This window comes from Crinia signifera, chromosome 12 (assembly GCF_055691185.1).
Source record: "Crinia signifera chromosome 12, ASM5569118v1, whole genome shotgun sequence".
Lineage (NCBI taxonomy): Eukaryota > Metazoa > Chordata > Amphibia > Anura > Myobatrachidae > Crinia > Crinia signifera.
In genome coordinates, this window is record NC_139228.1 from 5,039,633 (window position 1) to 5,052,842 (window position 13,210).

The 13,210-nt window shown below is 44.8% G+C and overlaps 1 protein-coding gene across 2 annotated transcripts in view; it reads left to right on the forward strand.

Annotated features, from left to right (window-relative positions):
- The window catches only part of LOC146050496 (CUGBP Elav-like family member 3-A), a 79,467-nt gene that overhangs the window by 23,055 nt on the left and 43,202 nt on the right, over nucleotides 1–13,210 (forward strand). For both annotated transcript variants that reach the window (XM_083167541.1, XM_083167540.1), the window contains 2 exons: nucleotides 6,473–6,521; nucleotides 7,003–7,131. In XM_083167541.1, the coding sequence (XP_083023667.1) occupies nucleotides 6,473–6,521; nucleotides 7,003–7,131 (178 nt within the window). The remainder of the gene's footprint in view (nucleotides 1–6,472; nucleotides 6,522–7,002; nucleotides 7,132–13,210) is intronic.

Consider the following 13,210-nt stretch of genomic DNA (forward strand, 5'->3'; position numbering starts at 1 on the left):
ATACCCTATATACCCATCACTGCCAGATACCCTATATACCCATCACTGCCAGATACCCTATATACCCATCACTGCCAGATACCCTATATATACCCCATCACTTCCGAATAGTCTATATACCCCATCATTTCCAGAAACCCCATATATATACCCCATCACTTCCAGAAACCCCATATATATACCCCATCACTGCCAGATACCCTATATACCCATCACTGCCAGATACCCTATATACCCATCACTGCCAGATACCCTATATACCCATCACTGCCAGATATCCTATATACCCATCACTGCCAGATACCCTATATATATACCCCATCACTTCCGAATAGTCTATATACCCATCACTTCCAGAAACCCCATATATATACCCCATCACTGCCAGATACCCTATATACCCATCACTGCATGATACCCTATATACCCATCACTGCATGATACCCTATATACCCATCACTGCCAGATACCCTATATATATACCCCATCACTTCCGAATAGTCTATATACCCATCACTGCCAGATACCCTATATATAACCCCATCACTGCCAAATACTCTATATACCCATCACTGCCAGATACCCTATATACCCATCACTGCCAGATACCCTATATACCCATCACTGCCAGATACCCTATATACCCATCACTGCCAGATACCCTATATATATACCCCATCACTTCCGAATAGTCTATATACCCATCACTGCCAGATACCCTATATATACCCCATCTATGCCAAATACTCTATATACCCATCACTGCCAGATACCCTATATATACCCCATCACTGCCACAGATGTGACTATAATTTTACTTACTAAAAAGAGGACGGAACAATAGGTACATGGCTGTGGTAATGTCAGAGGGTCCAGCACATCTGTCCCAGATTCTCTATTACCCCTGTGTATGTAGTCCCATCACTTGTACAGTGCGCTCTTCCCTGAACATCATAATTCACTCCTGTGTTAAATAATTAATGAGAATAGTGTTTTAATTATCAGTTCATTATTAATGGCCAGGATATTGCAACAAGGAAACAGCATGGAGACATTGGGTGCAGAACACTGTCATGGTGTCAGGTGTAGGCCTTTAAAGGAATCCTGTGTAGAGAGCGGGTGTCTCACACATGGATGCTAATTACACATTGGATTGTTAATATGAGAGAGCACGCACAGAGTTATACAATGTGACACCATGATACTGTGACACCTTTATACCCTGATGCAGCGTGCTGTGTGACACCATGTTACACTTTCACTGTGATACAATGTGACATTATGTTACATTGACACTGTGATACAATGTGACACCATATTACACTGACACTGTGATACAATGTGACATCATGTTGCACTGACACTGTGATACAATGTGACATTATGTTACACTAACACTGTGATACAGTGACATCATGTTACACTGACACTGTGATAGAATGTGACACCATGTTACACTGACACTGTGATACAATGTGACACCATATTACACTGACACTGTGATACAATGTGACATCATGTTACACTGACACTGTGATACAATGTGACACCATATTACACTGACACTGTGATACAATGTGACATCAGGTTACACTGACACTGTGATACAATGTGACATCAGGTTACACTGACACTGTTATACAATGTGACACCATGTTACACTGACACTGTGATAGAATGTGACATCATGTTACACTGACACTGTGATAGAATGTGACACCATGTTACACTGACACTGTGATACAATGTGACACCATGTTACACTGACACTGTGATACAATGTGACATCAGGTTACACTGACACTGTGATACAATGTGACACCATGTTACACTGACACTGTGATACAATGTGACACCATGTTACACTGACACTGTGATACAATGTGACACCATGTTACACTGACACTGTGATACAATGTGACACCATGTTACACTGACACTGTTATACAATGTGACATCAGGTTACACTGACACTGTGATACAATGTGACACCATATTACACTGACACTGTAATACAATGTGACACCATGTTACACTGACACTGTGATACAATGTGACACCATGCTACACTGACACTGTGATACAATGTGACACCATGTTACACTGACACTGTTATACAATGTGACATCAGGTTACAATGACACTGTTATACAATGTGACATCATGTTACACTGACACTGTTATACAATGTGATACCATGTTACACTGACCCTGTGATACTATGTGACATCATGTTACACTGACACTGTTATACAATGTGACATCAGGTTACACTGACACTGTTATACAATGTGACATCAGGTTACACTGACACTGTTATACAATGTGACATCATGTTACACTGACACTGTCATACAATGTGATACCATGTTACACTGACCCTGTGATACTATGTGACATCATGTTACACTGACACTGTTATACAATGTGACATCAGGTTACACTGACACTGTGATACAATGTGACACCATGTTACACTGACACTGTGATACAATGTGACACCATGTTACACTGACACTGTTATACAATGTGACACCATGTTACACTGACACTGTGATACAATGTGACACCATGTTACACTGACACTGTGATACAATGTGACATCATGTTACACTGACACTGTGATACAATGTGACACCATATTACACTGACACTGTGATACAATGTGACATCAGGTTACACTGACACTGTGATACAATGTGACATCAGGTTACACTGACACTGTGATACAATGTGACACCATGTTACACTGACACTGTGATACAATGTGACATCATGTTACACTGACACTGTGATACAATGTGACACCATATTACACTGACACTGTGATACAATGTGACATTATGTTACACTGACACTGTGATACAATGTGACACCATATTACACTGACACTGTGATACAATGTGACATCATGTTACACTGACACTGTGATACAATGTGACACCATATTACACTGACACTGTGATACAATGTGACATCAGGTTACACTGACACTGTGATACAATGTGACATCAGGTTACACTGACACTGTTATACAATGTGACACCATGTTACACTGACACTGTGATAGAATGTGACATCATGTTACACTGACACTGTGATAGAATGTGACACCATGTTACACTGACACTGTGATACAATGTGACACCATGTTACACTGACACTGTGATACAATGTGACATCAGGTTACACTGACACTGTGATACAATGTGACATCATGTTACACTGACACTGTGATACAATGTGACACCATATTACACTGACACTGTGATACAATGTGACATTATGTTACACTGACACTGTGATACAATGTGACACCATATTACACTGACACTGTGATACAATGTGACATCATGTTACACTGACACTGTGATACAATGTGACACCATATTACACTGACACTGTGATACAATGTGACATCAGGTTACACTGACACTGTGATACAATGTGACATCAGGTTACACTGACACTGTTATACAATGTGACACCATGTTACACTGACACTGTGATAGAATGTGACATCATGTTACACTGACACTGTGATAGAATGTGACACCATGTTACACTGACACTGTGATACAATGTGACACCATGTTACACTGACACTGTGATACAATGTGACATCAGGTTACACTGACACTGTGATACAATGTGACACCATGTTACACTGACACTGTGATACAATGTGACACCATGTTACACTGACACTGTGATACAATGTGACACCATGTTACACTGACACTGTGATACAATGTGACACCATGTTACACTGACACTGTTATACAATGTGACATCAGGTTACACTGACACTGTGATACAATGTGACACCATATTACACTGACACTGTGATACAATGTGACACCATGTTACACTGACACTGTGATACAATGTGACACCATGCTACACTGACACTGTGATACAATGTGACACCATGTTACACTGACACTGTTATACAATGTGACATCAGGTTACACTGACACTGTTATACAATGTGACATCATGTTACACTGACACTGTTATACAATGTGATACCATGTTACACTGACCCTGTGATACTATGTGACATCATGTTACACTGACACTGTTATACAATGTGACATCAGGTTACACTGACACTGTTATACAATGTGACATCAGGTTACACTGACACTGTTATACAATGTGACATCATGTTACACTGACACTGTTATACAATGTGATACCATGTTACACTGACCCTGTGATACTATGTGACATCATGTTACACTGACACTGTTATACAATGTGACATCAGGTTACACTGACACTGTGATACAATGTGACACCATGTTACACTGACACTGTGATACAATGTGACACCGTGTTACACTGACACTGTGATACAATGTGACACCATGTTACACTGACACTGTTATACAATGTGACACCATGTTACACTGACACTGTGATACAATGTGACACCATGTTACACTGACACTGTGATACAATGTGACATCAGGTTACACTGACACTGTGATACAAGGTGACACCATGTTACACTGACACTGTGATACAATGTGACATCAGGTTACACTGACACTGTGATACAATGTGACATCAGGTTACACTGACACTGTTATACAATGTGACACCATGTTACACTGACACTGTTATACAATGTGACATCAGGTTACTCTGACACTGTTATACAATGTGACACCATGTTACACTGACACTGTGATACAATGTGACATCAGGTTACACTGACACTGTGATACAATGTGACATCAGGTTACACTGACACTGTGATACAATGTGACATCATGTTACACTGACACTGTGATACAATGTGACATCATGTTACACTGACACTGTGATAGAATGTGACACCATGTTACACTGACACTGTGATACAATGTGACATCATGTTACACTGACACTGTGATACAATGTGACATCAGGTTACACTGACACTGTGATACAATGTGACACCATGTTACACTGACACTGTGATACAATGTGACATCATGTTACACTGACACTGTGATACAATGTGACATCAGGTTACACTGACACTGTGATACAATGTGACACCATGTTACACTGACACTGTGATACAATGTGACATCATGTTACACTGACACTGTGATACAATGTGACATCAGGTTACACTGACACTGTGATACAATGTGACATCATGTTACACTGACACTGTGATACAATGTGACATCATGTTACACTGACACTGTGATACAATGTGACATCATGTTACACTGACACTGTGATACTATGTGACATCATGTTACACTGACACTGTTATACAATGTGACATCAGGTTACACTGACACTGTGATACAATGTGACACCATGTTACACTGACACTGTGATACAATGTGACACCGTGTTACACTGACACTGTGATACAATGTGACACCATGTTACACTGACACTGTTATACAATGTGACACCATGTTACACTGACACTGTGATACAATGTGACACCATGTTACACTGACACTGTGATACAATGTGACATCAGGTTACACTGACACTGTGATACAAGGTGACACCATGTTACACTGACACTGTGATACAATGTGACATCAGGTTACACTGACACTGTGATACAATGTGACATCAGGTTACACTGACACTGTTATACAATGTGACACCATGTTACACTGACACTGTTATACAATGTGACATCAGGTTACTCTGACACTGTTATACAATGTGACACCATGTTACACTGACACTGTGATACAATGTGACATCAGGTTACACTGACACTGTGATACAATGTGACATCAGGTTACACTGACACTGTGATACAATGTGACATCATGTTACACTGACACTGTGATACAATGTGACATCATGTTACACTGACACTGTGATAGAATGTGACACCATGTTACACTGACACTGTGATACAATGTGACATCATGTTACACTGACACTGTGATACAATGTGACATCAGGTTACACTGACACTGTGATACAATGTGACACCATGTTACACTGACACTGTGATACAATGTGACATCATGTTACACTGACACTGTGATACAATGTGACATCAGGTTACACTGACACTGTGATACAATGTGACATCAGGTTACACTGACACTGTGATACAATGTGACATCATGTTACACTGACACTGTGATACAATGTGACATCAGGTTACACTGACACTGTGATACAAGGTGACACCATGTTACACTGACACTGTGATACAATGTGACATCAGGTTACACTGACACTGTGATACAATGTGACATCAGGTTACACTGACACTGTTATACAATGTGACACCATGTTACACTGACACTGTGATACAATGTGACATCAGGTTACACTGACACTGTGATACAATGTGACATCATGTTACACTGACACTGTGATACAATGTGACATCAGGTTACACTGACACTGTGATACAATGTGACATCAGGTTACACTGACACTGTGATACAATGTGACATCATGTTTATTACACTTTATTTCCCAGATGAACCGACCAATTCAGGTGAAACCGGCAGACAGTGAGAGTCGGGGAGGTACAGTATATCCTCCTACAGTATATATTATTCCCTCTATCATCTTATACAGTATATCTATCTGTCTCATATCTCCTACTTTATATACCCCTATCTTCTTATGTATATCTCACATCTCCTCATGTATACTGTATATCCCCATCCTCATATATATATATATATATATATATATATATATATATATCCTATATATCCCCCCATCCTCTTATATATATCTATCTCATATACCTACTCTATATATCCCCATCCTCCTATATATATACATATATATATATATATCTTCTCTGTCCGTACAGAGGACTGCCTACATTGCATTACCGGTGTGTGTATATATGTATGTGTGTGTGTGTGTGTGTATATATATATATATATATATGCGCCCATCCTCTGTCCGTAGAGAGGACTGCCTACATTGCATTACCGGTGTGTGTGTGTATGTGCGTGTGTATATATATACATACCCTCTTCTATGTGCATACAGAGGACCGGAAGCTCTTTGTCGGGATGCTGGGGAAGCAGCAGACAGATGAGGACGTGCGAAGAATGTTTGAAGCGTTTGGAAACATTGATGAATGTACAGTTCTGCGGGGGCCGGATGGGACCAGCAAAGGTATGGCATCTCGTCCTGTCTGTAATCCCCCTCTTATCTCTCTGTGTAGTTCCTCTGTCTGTGGCATCATTTACATATTATTTACATACCAAACACCACTCGGGACTACAGCAGCCAATCGACAATTTTCTCACATCTGCCGTGCGCAGTAAGACAATGGGCCTAGTTTGAGAGACGTAAAGCTGGGCGCAGCGCCTTGTTTTTGCTGTAAGTCCTGTGTGCGTTTCACCACCCTAACTAACCACAACACAGTGGCCAGGACAGTCTTCATCAATTTCAACCGGTGTGACACCGGCAAATGTAGCAGCAGTGATATAGAAAAGATGGTGGAGTTTGGTCTCAGCTCGTACCATTAATTTGACGCGTTTCGCATTTTGTGCGTTTCTAGAGAATAATGCGCCAATCAGTCTTCCAACAGAGAAATATGTAACAGAGACTGTCTGACCTACCTCAGTCTCATTATAAGGGATTACAGAGTATTATAAGCAAGGGGAATAGTGTACCTTAATGAGACAAGTATACATCACATAGACAGACCAGGGGGGATCCTCTGTGTTATACTGGGGGGATTCTGTATGGATCCATCACATAGACAGACCAGGGGGATCCTCTGTGTTATACTGGGGGGATTCTGTATGGATCCATCACATAGACAGATCAGGGGGGATCCTCTGTGTTATACTGGGGGGATTCTGTATGGATCCATCACATAGACAGACCAGGGGGGATCCTCTGTGTTATACTGGGGGGTTCTGTATGGATCCATCACATAGACAGACCAGGGGGATCCTCTGTGTTATACTGGGGGGATTCTGTATGGATCCATCACATAGACAGATCAGGGGGGATCCTCTGTGTTATACTGGGGGGATTCTGTATGGATCCATCACATAGACAGACCAGGGGGGATCCTCTGTGTTATACTGGGGGGGTTCTGTATAGATCCATCACATAGACAGCTCAGGGGGGATCCTCTGTGTTATACTGGGGGGATTCTGTATGGATCCATCACATAGAGAGACCAGGGGGATCCTCTGTGTTATACTGGGGGGTTCTGTATGGATCCATCACATAGACAGATCAGGGGGGATCCTCTGTGTTATACTGGGGGGTTCTGTATGGATCCATCACATAGAGAGACCAGGGGGGATCCTCTGTGTTATACTGGGGGGATTCTGTATGGATCCATCACATAGACAGACCAGGGGGGATCCTCTGTGTTATACTGGGGGGTTCTGTATGGATCCATCACATAGAGAGACCAGGGGGGATCCTCTGTGTTATACTGGGGGGGGTTCTGTATGGATCCATCACATAGACAGACCAGGGGGATCCTCTGTGTTATACTGGGGGGGTTCTGTATGGATCCATCACATAGACAAACCAGGGGGGATCCTCTGTGTTATACTGGGGGGTTCTGTATGGATCCATCACATAGAGAGACCAGGGGGGATCCTCTGTGTTATACTGGGGGGATTATGTATGGATCCATCACATAGAGAGACCAGGGGGGATCCTCTGTGTTATAATGGGGGATTATGTATGGATCCATCACATAGACAGACCAGGGGGGATCCTCTGTGTTATACTGGGGGGATTCTGTATGGATCCATAACATAGACAGACCAGGGGGGATCCTCTGTGTTATACTGGGGGGGATTCTGTATGGATCCATCACATAGACAGATCAGGGGGGATCCTCTGTGTTATACTGGGGGGTTCTGTATGGATCCATCACATAGACAGACCAGGGGGATCCTCTGTGTTATACTGGGGGGGTCTGTATGGATCCATCACATAGACAGACCAGGGGGATCTCTGTGTTATACTGGGGGGATTCTGTATGGATCCATCACATAGACAGACCAGGGGGATCCTCTGTGTTATACTGGGGGGGTTCTGTATGGATCCATCACATAGACAGACAAGGGGGGATCCTCTGTGTTATACTGGGGGGTTCTGTATGGATCCATCACATAGACAGACCAGGGGGGATCCTCTGTGTTATACTGGGGGGGTTCTGTATGGATCCATCACATAGACAGACCAAGGGGGATCCTCTGTGTTATACTGGGGGGATTCTGTATGGATCCATCACATAGACAGATCAGGGGGGATCCTCTGTGTTATACTGGGGGGATTCTGTATGGATCCATCACATAGACAGACCAGGGGGATCTCTGTGTTATACTGGGGGGATTCTGTATGGATCCATCACATAGACAGACCAGGGGGATCCTCTGTGTTATACTGGGGGGTTCTGTATGGATCCATCACATAGAGATCAGGGGGGATCCTCTGTGTTATACTGGGGGGTTCTGTATGGATCCATCACATAGACAGACCATGGGGGATCCTCTGTGTTATACTGGGGGGTTCTGTATGGATCCATCACATAGACAGACCAGGGGGGATCATACATTTTATACCGGGGGGGGGGTTTCCTGTATGGATCCATCACATAGACAGATCAGGGGGGGTCATACATTTTATACCGGGAGGGGGGGGGGGGGGTTCTGTATGGATCCATCACATAGACAGATCAGGGGGGGTCATACATTTTATACTGGGGGGGGGGGGGTTTCTGTATGGATCCGTCACATAGACTGACCAGGGGGGATCATACATTTTATACCGGGGGGGGGGGGGGGGGGGATTTCTGTATGGATCCATCACATAGACAGATCAGGGGGGATCCTCTGTGTTGTACTGGGGGTTCTGAATGGATCCATCACATAGAGAGACCAGGGGGGATCCTCTGTGTTATACTGGGGGGTTCTGTATGGATCCATCACATAGACAGACCAGGGGGATCCTCTGTGTTATACTGGGGGGTTCTGTATGGATCCATCACATAGACAGACCAGGGGGGATCCTCTGTGTTATACTGGGGGGTTCTGTATGGATCCATCACATAGACAGACCAGGGGGGATCCTCTGTGTTATACTGGGGGGTTCTGTATGGATCCATCACATAGACAGACCAGGGGGGATCCTCTGTGTTATACTGGGGGGATTCTGTATGGATCCATCACATAGACAGACCAGGGGGGATCCTCTGTGTTATACTGGGGGGATTCTGTATGGATCCATCACATAGACAGATCAGGGGGGATCCTCTGTGTTATACTGGGGGGATTCTGTATGGATCCATCACATAGACAGATCAGAGGGGATCCTCTGTGTTATACTGGGGGGATTCTGTATGGATCCGTCACATAGACAGACCAGGGGGGATCCTCTGTGTTATACTGGGGGGGGGGGGGGTTCTGTATGGATCCATCACATAGACAGACCAGGGGGGATCTCTGTGTTATACTGGGGGGTTCTGTATGGTTCCATCACATAGACAGACCAGGGGGATCTCTGTGTTATACTGGGGGGTTCTTTATGGTTCCATCACATAGACAGACCAGGGGGGATCCTCTGTGTTATACTGGGGGGGGGGGGGGTTCTGTATGGATCCATCACATAGACAGACCAGGGGGATCCTCTGTGTTGTACTGGGGGTTCTGAATGGATCCATCACATAGAGAGACCAGGGGGATCCTCTGTGTTATACTGGGGGGTTCTGTATGGATCCATCACATAGACAGACAAGAGGGATCCTCTGTGTTATACTGGGGGGATTTAGTATGGATCCATCACATAGAGAGACCAGGGGGGATCCTCTGTGTTATACTGGGGGATTCTGTATGGATCCATCACATAGACAGACCAGGGGGGATCCTCTGTGTTATACTGGGGGATTCTGTATGGATCCATCACATAGACAGACCAGGGGGGATCCTCTGTGTTATACTGGGGGGGTTCTGTATGGATCCATCACATAGAGAGACAAGGGGGATGCTCTGTGTTATACTGGGGGATTCTGTATGGATCCATCACATAGACAGACCAGGGGGGATCCTCTGTGTTATACTGGGGGGGTCTGTATGGATCCATCACATAGACAGATCAGGGGGGGATCCTCTGTGTTATACTGGGGGGATTCTGTATGGATCCATCACATGGACAGACCAGGGGGGATCCTCTGTGTTATACTGGGGGGATTCTGTATGGATCCATCACATAGACAGATCAGGGGGTTCCTCCATGTTATACTGGGGGGGGGGGGGGTTTCTGTATGGATCCATCACATAGACAGACCAGGGGGGATCCTCTGTGTTATACTGGGGGGGGTTCTGTATGGAACCATCACATAGACAGACCAGGGGGGATCTCTGTGTTATACTGGGGGGATTCTGTATGGATCCATCACATAGACAGACCAGGGTGATCCTCTGTGTTATACTGGGGGGGATTCTGTATGGATCCATCACATAGACAGACAAGGGGGATCCTCTGTGTTATACTGGGGGGGGTCTGTATGGATCCATCACATAGACAGACAAGGGGGATCCTCTGTGTTATACTGGGGGGATTCTGTATGGATCCATCACATAGACAGACCAGGGGGGATCCTCTGTGTTATACTGGGGGGATTCTGTATGGATCCATCATATAGACAGACCAGGGGGATCTCTGTGTTATACTGTGGGGTTCTGTATGGATCCATCACATAGACAGACCAGGGGGATCCTCTGTGTTATACTGGGGGGATTCTGTATGGATCCATCACATAGACAGACCAGGGGGGATCCTCTGTGTTATACTGGGGGGTTCTGTATGGATCCATCACATGGACAGACCAGGGGGATCTCTGTGTTATACTGGGGGGATTCTGTATGGATCCATCACATAGACGGACAAGGGGGGATCCTCTGTGTTATACTGGGGGGGATTCTGTATGGATCCATCACATAGACAGATCAGGGGGGATCCTCTGTGTTATACTGGGGGTTCTGTATGGATCCATCACATAGACAGACCAGGGGGATCCTCTGTGTTATACTGGGGGGGTTCTGTATGGATCCATCACATAGACAGACCAGGGGGGGTCCTCTGTGTTATACTGGGGGGTTCTGTATGGATCCATCACATAGACAGACCAGGGGGGATCCTCTGTGTTATACTGGGGGGGATTCTGTATGGATCCATCACATAGACAGATCAGGGGGGATCCTCTGTGTTATACTGGGGGGATTCTGTATGGATCCATCACATAGACAGATCAGGGGGGATCCTCTGTGTTATACTGGGGGGGTTCTGTATGGATCCATCACATAGACAGACCAGGGGGATCCTCTGTGTTATACTGGGGTTAACTGTATGGATCCATCACATAGACAGACCAGGGGGATCTCTGTGTTATACTGGGGGGATTCTGTATGGATCCATCACATAGACAGATCAGGGGGGATCCTCTGTGTTATACTGGGGGGATTCTGTATGGATCCATCACATAGACAGACCAGGGGGGATCCTCTGTGTTATACTGGGGGGGGGGTTCTGTATGGATCCATCACATAGACAGACCAGGGGGGATCCTCCGTGTTATACTGGGGGGGGGGGATTCTGTATGGATCCATCACATAGACAGACCAGGGGGGATCTCTGTGTTATACTGGGGGGGGGGGGTTCTGTATGGATCCATCACATAGACAGACCAGGGGGGTCCTCTGTGTTATACTGTGGGGTTCTGTATGGATCCATCACATAGACAGACCAGGGGGGATCTCTGTGTTATACTGGGGGGTTCTGTATGGATCCATCACATAGACAGACCAGGGGGATCCTCTGTGTTATACTGGGGGGTTCTGTATGGATCCATCACATAGACAGACCAGGGGGATCTCTGTGTTATACTGGGGGGATTCTGTATGGATCCATCACATAGACAGACCAGGGGGATCCTCTGTGTTATACTGGGGGGATTCTGTATGGATCCATCACATAGACAGACCAGGGTGATCCTCTGTGTTATACTGGGGGGGGGGATTCTGTATGGATCCATCGCATAGACAGACAAGGGGGATCCTCTGTCTTATACTGGGGGGGTTCTGTATGGATCCATCACATAGACAGACAAGGGGGATCCTCTGTGTTGTACTGGGGGGATTCTGTATGGATCCATCACATAGACAGACCAGGGGGGATCCTCTGTGTTATACTGGGGGGATTCTGTATGGATCCATCA